Source organism: Cnephaeus nilssonii (genome assembly GCF_951640355.1).
Source record: "Cnephaeus nilssonii genome assembly, chromosome: 20".
In the NCBI taxonomy this organism is placed as follows: Eukaryota; Metazoa; Chordata; class Mammalia; order Chiroptera; family Vespertilionidae; genus Cnephaeus; species Cnephaeus nilssonii.
In genome coordinates this window covers 23,848,693-23,873,980 of record NC_137091.1, presented here as the reverse complement: position 1 = coordinate 23,873,980, position 25,288 = coordinate 23,848,693, and the positions used below count along the sequence as shown (strand labels likewise).

Here is a 25,288-nt window from a genome sequence, read left to right as displayed (position 1 = left end):
CTGAGAAGCAACAATAAAGAAGAAGTACATACTCCCCTGGGATGTGTATGTAACTGGTAAGTAGCTAAAATGCTAGTTCTTATAGTAATGCAACGGTTGGCTATATTAGGAGTAGAATGCAGAATTTGCATGGGGTTTGAAATAAAAGGCAGTTTAGAGGTTTTTGTGTGTGAAGTGGGAGTTTGAGGCAACACTCCCAGGCTCCACAAGGCCCATATTCCTTTTCCTCTGCCTGTTAGGCATTCACCATAGAAAAATTTTGAGAAGTTCGTAATTTCCAGAGCATCGGATCAAATCTAGGGTTTACCATCTAGTCTGATTTGACAATTCCATTCAAAGAAGGATGGGAGGGATATTTGCTGTGTGCCTACTGTTTTCCTGAACAGGGCAACAACTGAACATTCATTTGCCGCTGCTTAATCGTGACAGCAACCCTGAGCACTACCCCATTCTAAATGGGGCACTGAGGCACAGGGGAGATACCTACTTGAATCAGGTCAAATATGAGACCAAACTTTTTTTACTCAGCTCCATCTACTGGTAACTGAAGATCCTGAGCCATATAATCCCCCTTCTCCCAAGCTCCATTCCACATCCTCAGCAAAAGCACTCACTTGGTTCACAAGGAAGACACATCTGCCCAGACCAAGCCTCTGATCCCACCTAAAAGGGCTCTACCTAACCTTCCTTTCTTTGTGTTTTATATCTTCCTCAAGTATCCCCTTTCTTTAATATCAAACTTCCTGCCTTTAAAAGGTCTTTGAAAAGATCTCAGGTTTATTTTCTGTTTTTTGTTTGTTTTTAAATATGACTTTGGTGGGTAGAGTTCTAAGCTGGACCCCAAGGTCCCTGGCTTCTGGTGTACACGTGGCCTTTCTGATGAGTCCATCAATCGCCAATCTAGGTCCTATTGTAAAGGATGTTGCCGATATTAAGATTCCAAATCAGCTGACACTATTCTAGTTCCAGGAGCCCTTTAAATCTGAGTCTAGGGGTCAGAGCCAAAGAAAGTCAGAGCTTGGAAGCAAGAACAGGATTCAATGCACACAGAGTCTCATCCATGGCTTTGTGGACAGAAGGAGCCAAGTGGCAAGGAACCAGGGTGGCCTTAGGAGCTGAAAGTGGCCACCAGATGGCAGAGAGAAAGGAGACAGTGGCTCCGGTCTTACAACTGCAAGGGACTGAATTCTGCTGTTAACTGGAGTAAGCTGGGGAGTAGATTCTTCTCCAGGGCCTCCAGAAATAAACGTGGACCCAGCTGACACCTTAAATCCGTCCTGATGAGACCCTAAGCAGTGAACCTAGTGGCACCAGGTCCAGACTCCTGACCTACACAACTGTAAGCTAAGAACTGGGTGTTGCTTTGAGCTGGGATAACCTGCTATGTAGCAGTCCAAAACAAATGTAGCAGCATACTGTAATCCCAGCTTCAAAAGGAACACTTCCTTCTATTTCTTTGGCTTTCACACTCTCTAAGCCTTCAGAGTATAAAATTCTTAACACAGAAACTCAATCACCATATCTGTATTATTGTGTTTTTTTATATTTTATTGATTTTTTACAGAGAGGAAGGGAGAGGGATAGAGAGTTAGAAACATCGATGAGAGAGAAACATCCATCAGCTGCCTCCTGCACACGCCCCACTGGGGATGTGCCCGCAACCAAGGTACATGCCCTTGACCGGAATCGAACCTGGGAACCTTGAGTCCACAGGCCGATGCTCTATCCACTGAGCCAAACCAGTTAGAGCATGTATTATTGTTTTTAAATTAACTACTAAAGAATTAGTTCTGAAACAATATTTATCACTAGTCTTGCTCATAGCATGGTATCACAGCCAGTGAATCTAGATCAGCAGCTATTGAACGTATTTTTCTATGGCATGTCTTACACAAAGTCAAGTAAGAAAAAGTTTAGATACAGGCAGAGCTCAAAATGTATTCTACAAAAGGTAACTGTTTTGGTAGCACTGACTTCCTCTAAGCAACTGCATAGAGAAAAGCCCTGCTATGGGTATTTTTGTATCAAATCCCATGTAATATAATCTCTCAAACTGCAGAGATGGGAGGGAGAACAGCTTTGTAAATTTCTTTTTATAACCAAAATTACACACACAAAACGATGAGAACTCTTCAATGTCACTAATTTTTCTGAAGCAATATAACGGCAAACTCCTGAGACCATGGCTATTTCAGACAAAATAGGAAAATGTAGATTCAGGAGGACGCTGGGGAGCCGGGCTTTCTGCAACAGATTGTACTCCAAGTCATAAATTGAGCAAAAGTATGAAATTAAGGGGGAGGAAGAGGGTGGAGGCTATGGCTTTGTGCCTGCACACTTGGGGTCTGTAAGACAAATGGGCTGAGGAGTTTCCTGTCCATTTCTGCTATACATTCACACATTAAAGTCATTAGTTAGAACACTCTACCAAGAAGCTACTTCAAGAACGGGTTTCCCTTCAGGAGGAGGATTAAAAAGAAGAAAAAGAAAGGCAGAGAAAATCCACATGGAATACACACAAATATATGCACACTAAAAACCAAGCCAGTGGACGTTTGCTGAAAGTGCTACTTGAAAGCCATCCAGGGCCCTCAGAGCCACTACTTGCTAAATGTTTTAATAACAGGCTATATTGTCAAGGTGATGCCGGCAATATTTGGGGGAGGGGGAAGTTGGGGTAAAGTTATCTTCCTAAGTTCATTGGCCAGACAATGTCTTACTCCTCCCTCCCCACACCAGAACTTCATCTACCTATCCCTCTGTACCCAATCAACAGCCACCTCTTATTTCTATATCCAGCCTTGGGTCTGGCCTCGACAATTCCTTGCCTGGACCACTCTAAGAGCCCACCTGCTGCCCTGACCCTAACCTTCTGTCAAACCCGCCCTTCTCACTGAAGCAAGAGGCTCCTTTTAAATACACACTCAGTTCCCTTATGTACCAGTTACCAAAATATCTGTAAAGCTTCCTAGTGCTTTCCATTGCTGTGGAGATAAGATCCAGACTCTTGCTGGGACTCCTGAGGTGCCTGGGGACTTAAACCTTATTTATCCTTCTATTTCACCTGCATCACCACTGTCCCTCTCCCATGCTAGGCTCTAGCTAGACAGAATCACATATACCCTCCAGAAGCCGTATCTCCTCTGGATGCCCTAGATGAGCAGCTAAGTCCTTATCGTTAGGGGAATAACCTTCTGGGGTGGCCAGAAATACAACTGTGGCTCTAAAGGGTATTATGGGAACAATGGAGGATGGAGGGATACCCAAGCCATCCTCAAATTCTGTGAAAAGAGGGGATTTAGGGTTTAGACAAGTCTTCTGGAAGAGCCAAAGTTCATTTGCAGAAAAAGAAAAGGCCATTCAAAGCAGAAGCATCTACACATACAAGGCCTGGCCTTTCAGAGCACCATCAGATCTGGAATTGGGGAGCCAAGATGCTGGTCAGCTCAATGCATCAGAGACGTAGAATTCAAGAGGCCTAGGAGAGGTCACCATGATAGCCAAGGTGAGTGGTGGGCTCATGGATTAGTGTACTTGCCATACAGGGTTGCAAAGGTCAGGGCCCAGGAAGCCAGGACATCTCTATAACTAGGAAGTGGGCCTGATTGGCACTAATGAAAACTAGAGAGCACATGCCCCAGTCCAGCTCACTGGTGCCACTCAGAAGCGCAGGCAAATCACACCAGCTCTGCTTGTCCAAGAGAGGCAGGAAATCCCGATTGTAATAGGAAGTCTCCCAAGTGTTTTTAAAATATTGGCAACTAATTTATTTCATTAAGAAAACAAAAACCCAGAAGTCTCAACAAAAGACATCTGCAAGCCACCAATTTGCAACTTCTGGGACAGGAGTTGGAAATGAGGATGGAGTGTGCAAGTTTTGGAAGATGTTTTTGCTTTTTATTCAGGGATTGGAAAGCAAACGTGTTCATAACAGAGTTGATCCTGGAGCGACAGCAGCAGCCAGGGGCCAAAGCGCACTTCCTGGAGGATGGGAATGAGGCCAGTCACCCATCCATGAGTTCATTTAGTGGATAAATATTCACTGAGGGCCTACTATGTACCAGGATCTGTCCAAAGTGGAAAAGGAGCAGTGAGCAAAAGAAACAAAATCCCTGCCCTAGAGGAATGCACATTTTTTGTCCTCTTTATGAGAAAAAAATGAAAAGTGGGGCAATTTCCAGTAGTTTTAGCAAAGGCTCCAATAGACCCAAGTTCACCTTTCTCAATTCCAGTCCAATTCCCTTTATTGAAAACCACGCAGGACAAGCCACCTGGAATTGAAGGAGGTCCCGGAGGCCAGGGTCCAGCTTTCCAGAACAGAAGAGCAAAGGGCTTATATCCCCAACATCCAAAATAGCGCCTGCACAGAGCCAGCGCCCAACAAACATCTGCAGAATACATTGTACAATTTAGGGCTCAGAAGCATTACTGAGATCCCAGGGAAAACAAATCACTAAAGTTGGAATTAGTTTCTGTACATGAAAAGAATTTCTCTTTTGCTTCCAGATCTCTGTGTGATAGTAAATAGGTAGAACAGGATCTCAAGGTAAGGCAATATAACAATTGTCCCTCCTTCTGTTAACAAGATTAGGTATTCAGAAATGGGCAGACTCAAAACCCAACAGCTCACTTCAAGAACATAGAAGAGATGGAGGCACCTGGAGTTCTGACATCTCCCTTCCACCTTCCATCTCTGCCCCTCACTTAGGACAACCCCCTTCCTCTTGATTTTACTGCCATGTGTTTCAAACGTTGCCACAATCCCAGGGAAAACAAATAGAAACCAGTCTCATGCAAGAGAATACTTATATGTATTTAGTTGAATTCTTTCCTAAATATGGACACCAGCTAGCAGTGGGCAATGGCGACCCACCAGCTGTCAGTGTGGCTATCTACTTCCATTGATTTCAGGTCCCTTTCCGGTTGTAGACACTTTATAATTGTATCCTCCTGCCAGAGCAGTTCAGATCGCACCAGAGATAAATGAATCAGCTCAGCTGTGGGAACAGACTGTTCCATCACAGAAATCCCTGACCATGCCTGCGCTCTGACCTGCAAGAACTCTGCTCCCACAAGTCTCGGTGATAAGATCCTCTCTCTCCTCGCTTGAACCAGAGCCTGACAGGGAGTCATATGTTAGCAAGAACCAACTGCCTCCATTTCTCGATGTTGGGTGTTTTTTTCTTTCTTTCTTTCTTTTTAAAGGGGGAGGAGAGAAAGTATCCTGCTTATTTCCAAACTCCCTTGCATCCAATGTGCAATAGGCTGGCATTTGCTGTTAAAGCAGAAAATTATAAAGAGGGCCTAATTGACCCTCCTGTGTCTTTGAAAAAGCCTGTCTGTGGTCTCTAATTGACCCTCTAGGTACCTATGGAACAATGAATGAATCTTCAGGAAATAATGGAGGGCGATGATTAATAGCCCGGGTCTGGCTGGACCTCTGTCTCTCGCAGCTCTTTGCCCAGCACTTGCTCGAGTCCCTGGATTTCATAAGGAGCGATTTATTATTATCGCTGAATAATAAAGACCCTGTGGTCGACACTTTAAAATATCCGACACATCACGATTCTGCCGAGATCGGATAACATTTATTTAAGCTGCTATTCTCATGTTCTCCCTGGCGATGCTCTGAAGTCTTCCTCCAGAATCTGTGGGCAAAGTTGAAGCAGGAGGCTTCTCTCAAGTTTCTAGTGAAACCACTCCAAATGTGAAGCACTTGGGAATTGTGAGGTTTTTACTTATTGCGCAAGAGTGAATTCCCTATTCCGCCTCATTCAGATGAAGAATAAGGCTCTTCAGGAGAGCAGTAACACTGGAGGTAAGAAGTGGCATTTCTTTAGTGTAAAGTGTGTAATGGCCCCTCTTACACATTATCTGAAGAATACTCACAAAAGGCCTGAGATGTAGTCAATGCTATTGTCCCCATTATTCAGGTGAATAAGCTGAGGTGCAGAGACAATAAGTAATTTGACCCAAGTCACAAGGTCCAGTGCCTCACAGTATTCAATAATAACTGTCCCAAAAGTATGATATTAAGGTTAAATTTTTTGAAATATGAGTATGAGAATAAAAGGGAATACCTTCCTTTTCTTTTAGTTTGACTTAAAAATGCTTCCTTTCCCCAGACAGGGTAGGAGAACACATTTAAATTTAGAAATATACATCTCTCTTGGGGATTATAAGTAGACACAGGGTTTTTTAAAAAATAAATTCATAGCATTAAATATAGATAGATACATACATACATACATACATACACACACTAGGGGCCCCGTGAATGAATTTGTGCATCTTGAAAGGAACTGTGGGTCGCGAGGCTGCGGTGGGCACAGGGGCGGGTCTCGGCCCATCCTCTGCGCCCCCGCCAAGCCCCTCCCACTGCGGCCCCCCTGATCCTCTGTCTTCCAGCAGCCCCGCTCCCGCAGCTGTGGCACCCACACGCTCACACCTGCTGACGTCATGGACAATTGGGGCTAGCGCCAGCAGCGGCTGCAAGTGGGGGCTCTGGCACCAGCATTGAGTGCGAGTGGGGCCATAGCCGGCAGTGGGTGCAAGTGGCAGCTGCCAGCCCCAATCACCCCTCAGAAGCAGGGGCAAGTGGAGAAACCCTGAGGGGTAATCTGGGCCAGCAGCCTCCGCTTGCACTCGATGATGGCACCCAGTGATCGGGGCCGGTGCCGGGCACCGGCAGCAGGTGCGAGCACTGGGCGGGACCGTGGCACATAGGAGCAAAGAATTTTCAGTAACCACCAGAGGCTCGCCCCGATTACAGTGACCCGTGCCACGCCTTGATCTGGCACCTCCACTCACCTGCTCCACCATCCTGCTGCAGCCAACGCTCACCATGTTCCGTGAGCGCCCCCTGGTGGTCAGCACACGTAATAGCGACCAGTTGTTCGGTTGTTCCATTGTTCAGTCTATTTGCATATTAGGGTTTTATATATATATACTAGAGGCCTGGTGCACGAAATTCTTGCATGGAGGGGGGGTTCCTCAGCCCTTCCTGCACCTTCTCCAATTGGGGACCCCTCGGGGGATGTCCAGCTGCTGGTTTGGCCCAATCCCTCGCAATCCGGACGACTAGCTCCTAACCACTTGCCTGCCTGCCTGATCGCCCCTACTTTCCCCCCGCTGCTGGCCTGGTCACCCCTACCTTGGCCCCTTGCCTGCCTGATAACCCCTAACCTCTCTGCCTGCCTGATCGCCTCTAACTGCCCTCTCCTGCAGGCCTGATCTCACCCCCAACTGCCCTCCCCTGCTGGCCTGATCTAGCCCCCAACTGCCCTCCCTGCCAGCCTGATCTCGCCCCCAACTGCCCTCCCCTGCCGGCCTGATCGCCCCTAACTGCCTCTGCCTCGGCCCCCACCACCATGGCTTTGTCCGGAAGGAAGTCGGATGTCTGGAAGATGGCAGGTTGACCTGGTCTAATTAGCATATTACCCTTTTATTACTATAGACAGATATGTAATTTAAAAGAAAGGAAAGAAGGAAGGAAGGAAGTGAAGGAAGCTGGGAGGCAAGAGGGAGAAAAAAGCCACTAAAACGCTCCTTTGAACTATCCTTCGCTGCTGCTAATGACTCCACCTTCCTCAGGTCCTTCAATGGAGCCACAAGCTGTCAGGAAGGCCCTGCAGGGTGTGCTGGGCCCCTTTTCTCCTTAGTCAGTGTTTTGTGGAAGAACAGGCTGCCTACGCAGCAAAATTAATGCTTGGGTAAGGATTACAGATTCTGTGAAACGTATGGATCCTCTCCCGCCTGAGGTTCCACCTCTGTCATGGACAGTCCTGGGCCACCATGCAGAGTCCTGGGCTGGGGGAGCCATCAGATCTGGGAGTCACTTCTGGGAGTGACTCACAAACAGAGAAGAAGAGAGTTAAATAATCAATTATGTGTGCAGTGGAGGTCTACCTCACGTCACCTCCATGGTCCCATTCAATATTTTAAAATCAAACAAGATTGTCCGGGATTTTTGGCCAAAAAAGACCCCTCCCAGAGTCAGTTAATTTCTAGAGATAGGAAACAACTCATCCATGAACACACTTTTCAAATGCAAACCGGCTCCTCACCCTTGCTCCAAAGGCTTCCATTATTGGGCTCTCAAACTCCAGCCTGTTCTCCCACCTGCCCTGCACCCATGGCCAGATACCAGATGACTAGGGGCAGCCCGGATGCCCCGGAGTCCACTGAAATTATTCAAAAAAGCCAATCCTACACCTGCTTACCCTGCCTCTCCAACCCTTCCTGCTGAAACCACTGTAAAGGCTCTATCACCAGTTCCCCCATCTCTCTGCCTCTGCCTGACCCTGACACCTCCTCACGTGGCCCCCACATGGCACAGCAGGTCCCCTTCTCCTGCGATCCGGGAGTACAACAAATCATTTTTCTGAGACAGTCACCTCCTCATCTCCATACTTAGATAACAATAAAAATGATTAAAACAGTAAGTAGAGGAGGGGTGGAAGGAAGGACAGAGGGACCAGGGGGATGGAGAAAGGGAGGGACAAAAAAAAAAAAGGGAAAATGAATGAAGAAGGAATAAAGAATGAACAAATGATGACTAACTTAAAACTTGGTGTTACTTTGAAGTAGGAGTCATTTCTGGGAGTGACTCAGAACAGAGAAGAGAGTTATGGAGCTATAGCAGAAATCTCCCACCTGGGCTGGGAATACACACATTGAAGACAGGCGTGGAGGTTATGTGTTTCCCTAACGAGAAACCTGGCCTCCTGTCCAACCCTCAGTACTCAGTGGGCTCCCTGCCCCTGCCAGCTGCATCTCTGATCACGGCCACCTAAATCAGGAAACCAGCACGGAATGTAATTTCCTTGCACGACAGTATTCATCCAATGTGGAGCTAGATTATAAAATGGTATCAAACTATAAATAGAATCATACTAGTCCCTCTTAAATAACTGTCAGTGCTTTTATTCATTAAGATTCAGATACTATGGAGGGTGCAGATGCGCCTTCTCCTTTCCTGGATCCCAAATAACACACCCTGTATGGAAGCAGATGGCTTTGTATAAATCAGATGACAGTTTACAGGGTGAGATGGCTTCATCAGAATAGTATTACAATCTAATCTTTGGGGAGAGGCATAGGTTAAACAGATCCAGCTTTAATCAGAGGTCACACTTACATGTAAAGTTTCAGGTCCATTTAAGGAGTCCCTTGGTCTTTGGGTCACCCCACCAGTGACCTCTCAATCATTTTCCTTCCAGAGGGAGCCACAGGAAATGGGGAAGAACGTATATTATGAAGCCAAGGATGGCTAGGCCCCCTATTAAGAGCTGGTTCTAGTAACAGCCAAGAACCCTTTCCCATTCTGTTCTCAAAAGCTCCCTGTGTTTGCTGCCACATGGAAAGGGGGTGGTTTTGCTGACTGGAAACCACAGGACTGAAACAACGCCTGCTTCGGCACTTAACCCGGAACGGGAAAGGTGAAAGTGTTTTCCGCTTATTTTGATCTCAAGCGTAAAATGGAGAGCCATCATGTTGGCCTGACGGAAGAAGACAGCCGCTGGCTGGGACACTAAGTGTTTCTCAGCCTGTCAAGACTGAGAAGCGGTGGCTGGAAGTGGCAGCCTCATGCTTACAGTGTTCACCATTCAAGGCAGAGGTGCAAGGAGCCAACAGCCACCAGGAGCACTCATCTAGCTCCAGGGTATGCCTTTCCTTTGAAAGAGTGACATTAACAAGCCCCTTGGCCCTGCCTCCCTGGAACATGCCAGCACTTGAAATAAGCAAGATGTATGTCCCTGTCTCCAAGAAAGCGGGGAGATAGTCTTCCACTTCCTTACTACACTGGGTCATTTTTAGGGTTAACATTTTAAATAAATATGAGTTCAAATGCCATTGGCCCTCTCCTAATGAGGAAATTCAGACATTGATACAGATGTGCTTATAAGTCAAGCCACCTAACTAACACCCAAGAAAATGACAAGGAGGTTTCTGTTTCCCTTCGGTTTCTTCCAAAGCCAGAGTATGATTCTTTCATAACTGGATCATGGGATATATTGCCTGTTCTTTAGAATCCTAACTCTGCAACATCTGTCCTCAAAAGGCTTTGTAGCAACACATCCTTAGAGTCAAATGAAAAGGCACATCATCTCCCCTATCCCTTTCTTTTCTCTTTATCCTTAAAAAATGTCAGCCCTTAGCCTTTTTGTTCTAAGTCCTCATTCCAAACTCTAGACATTTTCCAAAGTTTGGAAAATATCATTTCCAAGCTAGCTCCTGCCTTCACATCCAACCTTGCCAGCTCAGCTGCCAACAGAGCGAAGATTTTTTAAACAAAAAATCCCAAAGCAATGGCTTTTAGTTACGTCAGGAAGAAATAAAAATTCAAAAGATGAGCACTTATTCATGGTTGAAAAGATCATGTTCTTAAGCTATGGAAATCAAACAAAAATTATTTTTGAAATTATATTTCCCAGACATGTGCTCCAGAGAGCAGCACAATACAACCCACAGGCCAAATACGGCTCACCAGCTGTTTTTGTAAGTAAAGCTTTATTGTACACAGCCATGCCCATTTGTTTACATAGTATCTATGGTTGTTTTCACTATATATCAGTTTAGTAGCTGTGATAAGTGCTATATGGGTCACAAAGCCAAAAACACTTCCTTTCTGAACCTTTATAAACTTCGCAGACTCTGTTCTACACTGAAAATTAGTTTCTGTGACTCTCATTTCCTTGGATCTGTATTGTCATCATTTGATTATAAATGGGATGATAAAATAAAAACATTTTAATGAAAATATTAATTAAATATTAATTTGGATTTAGGGAAGAAGAGAATGTAAAAAACTTTTAAAGACTGACAACCATTTTTGCCCTAGCCGGTTTGGCTCAGTGGATAGAGCGTCGGCCTGCGGACTGAAGGGTCCCAGGTTCGATTCCGGTCAAGGGCATGTACCTTGGTTGTGGGCACATCCCCAGTGGGGAGTGTGCAGGAGGCAGCTGAATCGATGTTTCTCTCTCATCAATGTTTCTGGCTCTCTATCCCTCTCCTTTCCTCTCTGTAAAAAAATAAAAAAAATAAAAAAAATAAAAAAGACTGACAACCATTTTTGAAATTTAAAAAAATTTATCTGTATCAGGTAATTCGATTCAACCACAAATATACATTAAACATGTACCAGGTAGCTGGTGTTTTCAACATGGGTATTTTTCATGACTGTGAGAAAAAATATTTCAGTTCTTCCTTCTGCTTTTCTTTCCTTCTTCTTTTGTTTTGTTTTGAACCCACTGCCCTCTTTACTCTGCCTGGTCAGATGAAAAATGCTGTACAAAGTCCCCATCTCTGATAGGCGTACTACCCAACACAGATTAGACATATACAGATTTGGATAAATCAGGTCATCTAAGAAGTTCATTTTATCCCTAGGCCTGATATCTAAACTGCAGGATTAAGCCATTTAGAACATACTTGATTCCTATAATATGTAGTGATTTTGCTAATGTTGTTCAGTTTTATTTCCTCGCCCAGAATGATTTCCATTAGCTGGTTTGCAGATTAGCCGTCTAATCTCCTAACAAGAGCTCTTCGATCAAATGGTCTGAAGTAGCCCATGTCCTGCCACTGCCAAGTGACTGATTTAAGAGATGGACAAAAAGTAGACACACAGAAGTCCAGATAGTGTGATTAACAGTCGATCCAACTTTCTCTGAACCACATATCATGACTTAATGGAAAACCCGAAGAGATTAAAGGGGGGAATTACATTACCATGAATAATATAAAAAAGTGATATTCTATCTAAAAAGCTTTTGAGTGCAAGTGACTCGAACAAATATATTAACAGAGCTTACAGCAGATTCAATCAGGTTGAACGTTCCCCAGAATTTATTTTGAAATAAGCTTTCTGTATCTGAGATGTGAAGAATGAATCTATTGGTGACTGGCAGGAAAGCTATTAACATGCAGATTTTAATTCTGCCTTTGATTCTGTAGTGGTTCTATTGTCCCTCCCTCACTACCTGCAACCTCTCCCAGTGACAGATACAGTACATTACCACAATTCACAAAGCCACAATTACACTCTAGCGAGCTAACATTTATTTCCCCCACTTTATTCTAAATTCTAAAAATCAAATTTGTGATGCTCAAGGCACCAATAAAGCTATTGTGTTTAAAAGTATCAGCTATGTCATTCGGATCAACCCATCTGTTGGGAATGCCAATTCCGTGGTATATTTAGGGGGCAAAACTTGGCATTACTGATACAAATCTGCCTTACAAAAACTAGGTGCACATTAACTTACAATTATGCTGTGATGTTAATGAGGTTACGGTGTGTGACAGGTTAACGGGCTGCAGCCAAAAGGCAAATATTGAAATGAAGGCGTTTATTTTCGAACCAACAAACCTGAACTGAACCATTACAATGAATCCCATTAGCATTCCAGTTATTGGGCAAAATAATTTCATCTCCAAAATTAATTTAATAAATTAGAATGACCTGGAACCGTTTCTGTGGCCAGCGGACGGAACAGCACTTGCATGAAAGGCAAACTCATTTGGAGTCAACTGGCCCATCTATTTCTTGACAGATTATGTTTAAGTTGATGGGAAGTGAAAGTTAAAAATATGATTCATCTAATAAGGCCGTGACATGTTCTAAAGGAGTTGGCAATTGAGTTTTTAAAATAAACTCAATTTTATTATTTTTTAAATTTAGGAACAGAATGCCTTTGGATTGCAAAACAAACTATGTTGAAAGTTCATCGTCTAGAAAATTTTAATTCTGTCTTGAGTTGTCTGTATTGTATTTTTCCAAGCAATCTGGATTATTATTTTTTAGCAAAGAAGATTAATAAATCACAGGGCAAGTAGAAGGAATGGGTGAGGTTCAACGGGCTACTGCCAGGTTTTTTAAGAGATTCAACAGCAGATCCTTGGTTCAAATCAGGTCCACAACCCAAGACTTTCTGGATCACCTGATAAATGAGAAGTCAAAATACATGAAGCACCGAGTCATATGATCAGAAGGCACTAAATGCTAACTAGCTTCTACACGTCAAATGCACATGCACTGTAGGGCCATGTAAACTTGGTGTTCAGGTGCCTACTCTGCCACTTACGAGCTATGTGACCTTAGGAATTCATCTAGTCTCTGTGCCTCAGTTTGTTCATCTGTAAAATGGAGATACTCATAGTGCCCCCTTGTTGTGTTAAATTGAAAGGGCTGATATGCGCAAAGAACTTTGATCAGAGTGTCTTCCATATAAAGGCTCAATAAGGCGAGTTTCACACATCTGCATGGGATGAGTCTGTCGGACATTCCAACAGCTCTGTATAACAATTGCAAGTAATGTTATACTCAACTTTTCTAGGGTTTTCTAAGTAACCAGGAGTGCCTGCTTAACATACAGCTTCCTGGACCCCATTCTGGATATAGCAAATCAGAATCTCTGGGGAGTGGGGCCCAGGAACTGATATTTTAAAAATAAGCTCCTAGTTTCCTCAAAAAACTGAAAATGGAACTCCCATTTGACCCAGTAATCCCACTCCTGGGAATATATCCGAAGAAACTAGAAACACCAATCAGAAAGGATATATGCACCCCTATGTTCATAGCAGCACAATTCACCATAGCTAAGATTTGGAAACAGCCTAGGTGCCCGTCAGCAGATGACTGGATCAGAAAACTGTGGTACATCTACACAATGGAATACTATGCTGCCATAAAAAAGAAGGAATTCTCATCATTTGCAGCAACCTGGATGGAATTGGAGAACATTATGTTAAGTGAAATAAGTCAGTCAATGAAAGAAAAATACCACATGATCTCACTCATTTATGGGTAATAAAGAACATTATAAAATTGAACAAAAAGATAGATACAGAGACAGTAAAGCATCAAACAGACTGTCAAATTACAGGGGGAAGGTTAGGGAGAGATGGGGGAGATAAGAGATCAATCAAAGGACTTGTATGCATGCATATAAGCATAACCAATGGACGCAAAACTCTGGGGGGTGAGGGCATATATGGGAGTGGGGTGGGGGGGGCAATGGCAAGATATGTACACATATAATACCTTAATAAAAAAAATTGGAAAGAAAAAAAAAATAAGCTCCTAATTGACTCTTGAGGACTATATCAACATAAGGGATGCAGACAATGGAACCACAAACCATCTTTACTAGAGCAAATTCATTGCAATTCCACAGCATTAGATATGATTACAAAGTGATGCAACATGGATCCAGTGTTCTTTTGCACAACCCCTTGCTTTCGTTTTCTAGGCAGGTGTCATGCAGGCTGCCTTTCAGTTCCTGGAACTTGCTATAAACAGGACCAGACCTTAAAGTCCTGATCACACCTACGGTTTGTTCTCCCTTCTGCCTGACCTCCTCCTTCTCCCTTTCCTGCATCCATTCCAAACTCACCTCCTCAGCGAAGCCTTCTCTACCCTCTAGACCAGTGGTTCCCAAAGTGGGGCAATTTGATTTTTAAGGGGGGCAATTATTATTAGAATGAGTTATTAACAGTGAATTTTTTTTGCATCCCTTATGGTTCTAGGGGCCTCATATACAGTATATAAATATATATAGTGACATATTTATGCATTCCAGTTCTCTATTATATTTTAAAACTTTACTTCCTATTTTTTCATATTATTATTATTATTTAAACTATCAGTACTTCAACTGTCCTTTCATTCTTTTATTTTTTCTCTTTCATGGATGCCATGTTCTTTGGAAGCTTGTTTAGACCAAGTTAATGGACTTTTAGGCTTCCTCCATGTGAATAGGAGTTCACTTTTTGAATAATAAGAATTATATGTCACAAGTGGGCATCAAGATTTTAGAGATGCTTAGATGGGGCATGGCCAAAAAAAGGTTGGGAATTACTGCTCTAGACTAAGTTGAGTCAACTGTTCTAAGCTGAACTAAAGTACCTTACACTTCTTGTTATATCATTAACTATCTTGTGATTACTTATGTGAATATTTTTTTAAAAACTGTCCTCTCCTTTCCCCTGAAGATTGATGGAGGATAGGGACTCTTTCTTCCTTATCCACCATAATAACATCCCTCATGCACAACATGGAGCATACTATTAACTGAATTGTGTCCCTCCCAAATTCATATGTTGAAGGCCTAACCCCCAATGTGACTGTTTTTGGAGATGAGCTCTTTAAAGAGATACTAAAGGTAGATAGAGCTCTAATCCAATATGACCCATCCTATATAATAAAAGCCTAATATGCAAATCGACCGAACGGTGGAATGACCAGTTGGCGGGTGGCCGGCCGGCAAGCAGGCAGTGCCAGGCCCACCAAGGTGGATGCCAGCGGGCAGAGGGAGGGGACAGTGACCAGGGGGCGGCAGTGACCAGCGGCGGTGGGGTCATGGGGGGCGGGGTCGACTGCTCACTGGCCAGTGCCATCCCCCAATGGGCCCGCCGGTTGCCTTTGCCTCCTGCAGAGGGAGGCCAGACTGTGGCTTAGGCCTGCTCCCCACAGGGGGCCATCAGTCGGACATCCCCCAAGGGCTCCCGAACTGCAAGAGGGTGCAGGCCAGGCTGAGAGACCCCCCCCACACACACACGTCCCAAGTGAACGAATTTACATGCACTGGGCCTCTAGTGTTCTTATAAGAAGAGACATCAAGGATGTGGCCAACATAGGGATTGCCATGTGAAGACAGAGGGAGAAGGTAGCCATCTGCAAGCTAAGGAAAGAGGCCTAAGGAGAAACCAGCTCTACCACCACCTTGGTCTTGGACTTCCAGCCCCCAAACCAGTAAAGACAGTTGTTTAAGACCCCAGTCTGTGGTGTTCTGTGTGGCAGTCCCAGCAAACTATACAGAGCCTTTTCCAGAGTGGGGACTCAATAACCCATCAATGGCCAACCCTGGCTACTGGGCATCACTGTGCTCTTTCCACTCTCATATGTATGGGGGAAAAGAAACTACTGAACTCATTAACAAATAGACTAAAAGAAACCATCTGAAGACATTCCATAAGCAGAAGGCCATGATGGTCATGCAAGTAGCAAAGCTTAGAACCAACACAACATCCCTTGAGCTGGGATCTGGATCATCTCTTAGTACAAAAAGCACACCTTCTACAAAACTCCTGACTCATCAACTACCCCAGCCCCACCCTGCATGCTGCCAATGAGAAGGAAGTCGCCACCTAATCAAAACACTCCACCGACCTGGAAAACTGAGAGTGAGTCTCTCCGGGAACCAGAGTACACTGCTGGTTCCTGGGTATCTGCTTAGCAAGAAAGACCTTAAAACGAGAATAAAAATTTAGCTCACATTTAATTTGCTGTACTCTTCTTAACCTCATTTTTAATAATCTCATTTGAACTCATTGTGCATTGTACTGAGTTGGAGACTGGCTTTGATGCCACACAGTTCTGTTTTAATTACAGCTGCCGCTTACAAGCTCTGTGACTTTGGCAGTCACTTAATTCAGTCAGCCATGGTTTCCTCATCAGCAAATGAGGAAACATTTACTTAATAAAATGTAGATGGTATCTACTTAATAAGGCTGTTGGAGAGAGCAAACAAGATAAGGGATGCAAAGTGCTCAGCAAGGTGCTCTCAATAAATCATAACTATGATTGCATTATTATTGAGTCAGACTTTGTTATTAATAATTAATATAATAAATGTTAGCACTTATTGAAAGATGTCTACTGCTTAACAATTATAGTCAAAGACAATGCTAGTATGTATCAGTTCCCTGTTTCTTTATAAAAATATTTGCTCTCAAAATTCATGTTTTTATTCCTTGAAAAGAGCTTGTGCTAGATCTTGGCCAAAATATGCAAGTCAAATAATTTACGAATATTTTGAAAGTAGAAAGCATGGGCTTTTTGCTTGGTGAGGCTTTTCTTATTGTAGTAACCTCCAAGACCAGATGCTGGAGGCTTTAAAACTGAGGGATATAAGTCTAGGCAGAGATTATCTTTCATCACAGAGTTCTAGTTATATTCTCTTCTTTAACAAGAACTTTATGGCAGGCTGCTGAAACCTTAGTTTATTGATGATTAAAGTATCAACTATCCTTGATAGAAGTAAACAGGATTTCTGAATCATAAGCAGTGAGTTAGGGTCCCCAACGGGCCCTGGAGGGCTATGCAATTTATGGGAATTCAATTCTCATCAATGTATTGTCAGTATATCCGAGGCATTTGACGGGTTACTGTTTGAAGGATGGATGTTCTTTCCACAACCCAAGGAGCACAAAAGTTAAGGTCTTGTCTTTATAGACTTGAAGCCTCCATTATCACCCAGGATTTAATATTATGAACTGTCCTTGGCACCAGAATTTTCTATTCCTGGTCTTTCAGGATTTGGTCATTCAATATAATACTACGTAGGATAAGATTTGGCAACCACCGAAAAATTTCCATGTCAGGGTCCAGACTTCTGGGTAGAAGTTCCAAAGACCAGGCAATGATCTGAGAGCTGATGCTGGAAAGGAAGGCTGTTCTCACATGTAGGGGGTGGTTGCCAATATGGATGCCATGGAAGACCCATGGCAGAGGCAGTTGGCTGCCTGCTCAACAATCATCATTCCTCCCTTCACCCTTCTAACAAAATCCAAGGCCCCTCCCCAGCTCCCAAAAGAATTATGCACTGGTAAGAGACAGTCATGGTGGTCTCATTTCCCTTGCTGAGGCTCAGGCGGATGTGTGATGCTGTTCTGGCCAATGCATCATGTGGGGGGTTCTATTCCCAGTGTCTGGGAGGATTTTCTTCACTCTTTTTTTTTTTTTTTGACAGACAACTGTTTAGTTTTTATTTCATAATCATAAACTTAACTCTGTAATCCAGCTAGACTGGGAAGGGGTAAGGAAATTATGAAAATAAACTGGCAAGAGCACAAAGATTATGGAACATTCCAAGCAAATTGGGGTGAAGGGGTGCTCTCCTGAGCTACAGAAGGAATGGTCTGGTGGTGAAGATAAAACACAAGTCAAATTTATTAGAGTTGTCCACAGTCAGCAATGGTGATCTTCTTGCTGGTCTTGCCATTCCTGGACCCAAAGCGCTCCATGGCCGTCACAATATCCATGCCTTCTTTCACCTGGCGGAAGACCACATGCTTGCCATCCAACCACTCAGCCTTGGCAGTGCAGATGAAAAACTGGGAGCCGTTTGTGTTAGGCCCAGCATTTGCCATAGACAGGATGCCAGGGCCTGTATGTTTCAGGATGAAGTTCTCGTCCTCAAATTTCTCCCCATAGATGGACTTGCCGCCTGTGCCATTATGGTGTGTGAAGTCACCACCCTGGCACATAAATCCCGGAATAATTCTGTGAAAGCAGGAACCTTTATAACTAAATCCTCTCTCCCCAGGGTTCAGAGCACGGAAGTTTTCTGCTGTCTTTGGAACTTTGTCTACATACAGCTCGAAGGTGACGCGGCCCAAGGGCTCACCATCGATGGCGATGTCGAAGAACATGGTAGGGTTCACCATGGCTGGTCACGGGCGGCTTCGGGGTGGCGGCATCTGCAAAGCCTTCTTCACTCTTTAAAGAGTGCATGAGGTAGTCACATTTTATCCTTTTCTGCCTCTGGTCATTGTTATCTATCAGTGATGCTTGGGACCTGGCAACCAGTTTATGACCACGAGGTGAGCCTGCCTAAGAGGATAAACCAATGTACGAGGGAAAGCAAAGCAGAAAGTCAGAGCTAGCCTAGGTGCTTGAAGATATTTTTAAGCCCTTGCATCAATGAAACCTGAAACTGCTTGGCCTCCAGAATTCTTTTTTAAAAATATGTTTTTATTGATTTTAGAGATAGAGGAAAGAAGAGGGAGAGAGAAACGTCACTGTGAGAAAGAAACATGAATCAGTTGCCTACTGTACCCACTCCATCCAGGGATCGAACCCACAACCTGGGCATGTGCTCTGACCAGGAACCAAAATGGAACTGGCAACCTTTCAGTGCACAGGACAATACTCAACTAACTGAGCCATACTGGCCAGGCACCTCCAGACTTTTTTTTGATGTGAGATAATATATGTTATTGTTGAAGCTACTTTTAATGGTGTTTTCTATTACTTATAGGCAAAAACTACATTTCTTAAAATGACTCCACCTTCCCTCTGAAGTTTGAAAATACCCTCTCTTTTAGCCCTTATACCTGAAATTACACAGAATACTCATTTTCTATGTGGAAAATGTCCATGTATGGCCATCCTAACTTAACTAATGATTTCTTCTTACCTGAAATCATTGGGATAGACTGAATAAAGGAGGAAGAAATGGAAAGTTGGGAGCATAGGACATTGTCAGGAGAGCAAGCCTGATGGGCACTATAGCATAGGACTTGGAAATGGCACCGCTAGATTCCTGGGAAGAACCCAAAAGTAAAAGAGAGGTATACAAAGTATGGACAGAGGTACCAAAGATAAACTTCCTCTACTTTTCCTCTCTATCTGTGGATAACTATCTGTGAATCTTTTGTGAGAGGAGTGGGAGAGGTTTATTCTCAAGGGGAGTGGTCAGCCAGGAGGTGGCAGCTCTCGACACAAGTAGCAAACAGATTCTTGTGAAAGGCATAGCAGGAAGGAATGGAAAATACTCATCCCACCTTTTTCTTTAGTACTAAAATACTCATCCCACTAAAATACTTTATCTAATGATAAAGTGAACTAATGCCCTCCTTTGCAGCTAACCCTGATCAGGTTACTCAGCCCTGGCCAATGAGCTGTCTGTGAATGCTGAGCTGCGGTTCTGGGAAACTCCTTCAGGCAGCTGACTCAGAAGGGTCATCCCTCCTGCCTCCCCGTTCTTCCTGCTGCCTGTGGCTTGAAACTCAAATGGAACTTAGGGTTCCATGAGCCATCCTGGATCAAGAGGTGAACTTGTGGGGATAGAAGCCAAATTGCTGAGAATGGAAGAACAGTACAATTGGAGAAGTCTTTGATGCCTTAATGCAACCACCAAGTCAGTCCTGGATTAGCTACCTAGCCACTGACCTATTTTAGATGAGAAAATAAGCCCTTGTGTATTTAAACCAATGTTGTTTTGGGTTTCCCATTTTATGAAGCTGAACCTACCACTAACTGAAACAGTGGCATATTTGCTACCTAAGATATCTGTCACCATAATATTGACTACAATACTGTTTTAAATGTCTATAAAATATCTTTAAGACATTTTAACTACTATGTTTCCACTACAAGCCTGTAAATTCCAAGTTCAAGTATTTCTTTAATGGGAACTTGCAATGTGTAAGACCAAGGAAAAGTCACACTATCCGGACCTCACCCATCAACCGACCCAAGTTTTTATCTGTGGCACCAAGAAACCTGTTGTGGGGAGAAAGGTTCCTCCTGCTTGGATCCACCCGAAAGGATCAGGAAGCTAATCACAATCAACCCACTGTAAACCTAACACTCATAAAATTATCTTCATTTTATTCAAATGTTATTTTTCACATATCTTTTTGAAATATGAGTTTCCTAACTTCACTACTCCCAGCATACAGTGGCATTTCCTTTGATTTGTTACAAACAAGACCCTAGGTCTAGTATAACTTGGGTTTTGTCAAAAGCATGTCTTTTCCTCTGTTCCCAAGTTTGATGGTCTCAAACAACAGTATGGCCCCTTAGTTCTTTTCTTTGTAGGAAAAAAAAGGCGTCATTTTGGTAAAGATTAGACTGTGCACACACATCTGGTTTTCTCCTTTGAGGCCCATGGGGAGATTATACATTCCCACCCTCTTCAAGGTCATGTGATCTGTTCTCACCAATAGACTGTTGAGAGGAAGTGACATGTGACATTCCAAACCAAAGCATATAGTTGCTGCTGTGACTGTCTCCAGTGGTGAAAAAAGCCAGATGGTGCAGCTATGAGACAATGGAGACAACATCAACCTGGGTCCCTGAGTGACTGTGTGTGCAGTGATCCAGCCAACCCACCCCGTTCGCATAGATGAGCAAGAAATAAAAATGTACACTGTGCTAAAATAGCATCCCTTCACCATTCACAGCCCCATTCTATATGCACACAGCATACACACTTTTATACCAGAAAAGAAAAAAAAAAGTTAGCTATTTTGCTTCCACTATACTATCATTTCACTATTGGTTCTGGCTACAGAAAAAGATTGAGCTAATGTCCTTAGGGATCAGATGGTGATGACTCCCAGGCCCCTCATCTGGGTTTTAACTGAGAGTCCCATCTCGATTTTCCCTGCATCAGGAAAGAAAGTCAGAAAATGCAAGCACTTGGAGCTTATTATCTTTGCTTCTTGCAGAAATGCCTTCACTGAATTATGATTCAGGGTTATGCCAGTTTAGGAGGCTGATATAAGAAATGTCTACTTGAAATGCATTTCTGTGTCTTTTATAAAATCACAGTTGAGCACCACTTTGCTCTCTGGATTACCCAAGGCCTCACATGTGGACCTGTGAAATAGGTACCTGCTAAAGTTCAATATCAGGAAAAGCATTTGCCTCTGCAGATGGACTTGTGTTACAGAGTTTTCATCCCCTGACAATAGCAAGCAATGTTGTCTGCTTCCCAACTTAACTCACAGGATACTGGAGACCCAATTCAGGGACCAACCAAGGAAACAGGCTTACTCTAAGTTCCTGCAAAATCCACGCCTGCCTTCTTTAGATTGTCCCCCTTTTTTCCTCCTAATTTTCACAGTGTGTGTAATATTTTATGTTTTCCAGCTTGAAGAACACAGAGTTTATCACTTTATACAAAATTAGGAGTTCCATCCTTACCCAAGAATTTACACTCAGGAAAATGGCACCAGGAGATCATGCCATAAGATCATCTATATAGCCAGTATCATTTATGGAAAGCCTAAATTGCACGAATAGATGACTTCTGTTAGCTTGCATTTCACATCCTGAAATGTTTAGTGCCAAAGAAATTTGGGAGATTTCACTAGGAAGCATTACTTTAGAAAAAATCATGAAGAGTAAACCCAGATGGATAGCTGGGGTCTGCCTAATTCACACTTTTTCTATCCTCTGCTTAAAGAGGCCCTCTTGTAATTACTTTAATCAAGACACCAATCCATGAAAATAGTCCCACTAGTCCTTGACTAATCCTTAAAAACTAAACAAAAAACTTTTAACTTTTTATTTTAATTTTTTAACTTTATATTTTTTCCTATTACAAAAACAACACACATACACTAAAGGAGGAAAAATCAGAAAAGGAGGGAAGAAGCAGAATCAGTAAAAAGTGCTACTTACTGGCAAATTTTCTGAGTTCCAACACCCATGCCTAATTCATCTGCATACAGGCCTGGGAGGCAGGTCCTATTACAGTTGTCACTTTACAGATAAGGACTTGGAGGTGTACCAAGGCTAAATTGCTTATCCAATGTCACACCTCTCAGCCAATTAGTGATAGAGGCAGAATTTGAATCCATGGCTGTTTGACAAAGTTCATTAACTTAACCTTGAACAACTAAATTACATCTAGCCAGCCAGAACCACTGTAGATAGCTTGATGTATCTCTTTCAGAATCTTTTTCCATGTATATACCTATGTGTGTGTGTCTGTAACAAAAGTAGATGTATACAGTACATGCAATTTTCTAAAATGCTTTTTACACTTAAAAGAAATTTAAGTTCTCAAAATATGTTAAGTTCTCTGAACATCTTCAAAGGCCTTTCAAAAATTCAAATGTATTATATCTATTCACTGCGTCCCCCAACTCAGCAGACAAAGATCACCTGTGTAATAGTGGGGGACATATGTCTCATAAAAACCTCCATTGGAAGAAATACTGGTTAGTCAGAGCTCACAGGAATTCACAGAAAGTTGCTGCTCTGATGAAGACTAATAATCAGAAGCCCAGAGTGCAGCCACTGTAGGCAGATGTGGACGCAGACACAGTCGATAGCCGAGAGCCACAGTGAACGTCAGCATTAATGCACAGTTGGCAAATGACATTTTGTTTTTATGTCAAAAACAAAGTTAATTCTGTCCTTCTTTTACTCCCAAATCAGTGGTTTTCATGAACACCAATTATGCCCATGTGTAAGGACTAGTAGAGTTGTAATCAGCAAATGTGTTTGAATGTCACATACTACATATATGTGGGAGAACCAAGGTTCAAATGACACTACTGTAATGTTTGAAACCAAAGAATCAAGATTATACTTAAGTGAATAAATTATCACCCTTAACAACTGACATATAAAAAGTTCTTGGGTGTACAATTCTGTTTTGTTTTGTTTGTTTTTTCTGTTGTTCCTTGCTGTGGGACATTAATCCTGACCAGGTTCTGCTGATACTCTTGGCTTTGTCAATCATACCTAAATATATGAACACGTCATTCTCTCAGACAGACACTAACCAAACATCAGAAGCCAGAGAAACTGTGCTGGTGGAAACAGGGAGAACTGTGGATCCCACTTCTGAGATTGCTGTGTGGCTTGCAGTGTCTGTGTGTGTTGTGTTGTGTTGAAAATGGGAGCCAGAAAGACTATGAGCTGGGGAAATGCCTGTACTTAAATGTAAGTGTGGTGTTCTAAATTTATATTGGATCTGATCCTATCTATGGAGAGTAAATTGCTCAATTGAGGTGGATTAATAACAAGATAAAGAAAACGGAACACATTCCAACATCAAGCACAAATGCTCTGGGGGTCATCACCTGTGTTAGATTACCCATTGCACCTCACCCTGACATTAGCATTAGTAATTATCAACTGGCTCTCTGTAGAGGGAAACCATGCCTTGGCGAAGTACAGAGGTTTCATTTCCTGGACAGCCACCGCAAGTACAATCTGTACAGATAGTGCGTGTGCAAAAATCTGTCCATGCACATTAGAGAGTCTGGAAAATTTTAAAAATGCATCTGTGTGCACCTTAAAATATAATGCCTTTAGACCTGAAGTCCTACTTCTGTCAACATGAATTAACCAAATATTTTGCACTTATTCTGTGCCCACTTCTTATCAATGCAGAATTGCTTACTGGAGGAGAAATACACTCTTTAAAATTCTATGTAACTTCTCCCTCTAAATAATGCCATAAGTTTTCTTTTTAGAACAACAGTAGATTCAGTGACAAGAGTGCTACCACATACCAAGCAGACAGGCAGAGTGCTGGTTATTTTTGTGAGTTATTTCAATTAATCTTCAGAAATGAGTCCCTCTGTCATAGAGCTACCATCATTTTGTCTATGCACCTAATTCTAACCTAAAAGCCGCAGTTCAGTTCAACACATATTGAGTACCTACTATGTGCCATGCACTGAGAAGCTACAGCCGAAACCGGTTTGGCTCAGTGGATAGAGCGTCGGCCTGCGGACTCAAGGGTCCCGGGTTCGATTCCAGTCAAAGGCATGTGCCTTGGTTGTGGGCACATCCCCAGTAGGGGGTGTGCAAGAGGCAGCTGATCGATGTTTATCTCTCATCGATGTTTCTAACTCTCTATCCCTCTCTCTTCCTCTCTGTAAAAAATCAATAAAATATATATATTTAAAAAATTCCTTAAATACAAAATGATAACTCCTTCTGGCTATGCTACAGTGGTCTCCAAACTACTTCCTTACCAAGACCCTTTCCCATCCACCCCCTCACTGTGAAAGGGGATTGCTTTGCTCACTGTCCAAAGCGACTATTTCAGGTAATGGAAGAAATTGCAACAGAAGAAACATATAAACAAGGTAAGTTTTCAAATGCATCTCTTAGGTACTATTCAGGGCAAAATGAACAGAAATAAACAATCCTCCAATATCAGGTGACATATTTTATATTTTTCCACCCTGCATTTTAGGAAGGTAGCAGAAAGAAAAACGCTCCTAAATCAGGGTTTCAGAATCAGATGCTGGTATTAGAAATAAGATTAACCCGGTCCCTTAACAATCAAATTTATGACTAGTAAAGGGTTATGAAAAATTCTATCTCGATGTCAAACGTAAGAAACACAGTCTTTGGAGGCATATAATGATAAACTGCAGCTTGAGCAATACGCGCGGGGAAGGGAATGAGCAGTTCAAGAGTTCAAAACATGTTCTGTGGAAAGGTGTGCAGTGAAAGAGAAAGGCTGGCTCCAGACAAAGGCACGGAAAGGTCATCCTTATAGTCATTTCATCTTCATTACAACAGGGAAGCCTGTGGCCAAAGGGCACATGCCAGGCCTCCACCCGCACGCTGCACGGAAGCTTATGACCACCAGGAAACTGATGTACTAAACAAAAGTAAACACAGAGTGCTGGCAGCCACCCCTAGACATCTCGACTGGGGCTTCCGAATGCAGCCTCAGCCACCCCAAATAAATGTGATATGGACAATCTCCCCCACCCCTTGCCCTGCCTCTTTTTT

General features: G+C 43.0%; 2 protein-coding genes across 4 annotated transcripts in view; both read right to left on the bottom strand.

Moving 5' to 3' along the window:
* Positions 1–25,288, bottom strand: part of WWOX (WW domain containing oxidoreductase) — a 948,216-nt gene that overhangs the window by 557,893 nt on the left and 365,035 nt on the right. The gene's annotated exons all lie outside the window — the stretch shown is intronic.
* Positions 14,081–18,959, bottom strand: LOC307092609 (peptidyl-prolyl cis-trans isomerase A-like). Its single transcript, XM_079759929.1, has one exon. The coding sequence runs from the start codon at positions 18,451–18,453 to the stop codon at positions 17,959–17,961; it is 495 nt and encodes a 164-aa protein (XP_079616055.1). The 5' UTR covers positions 18,454–18,959; the 3' UTR covers positions 14,081–17,958.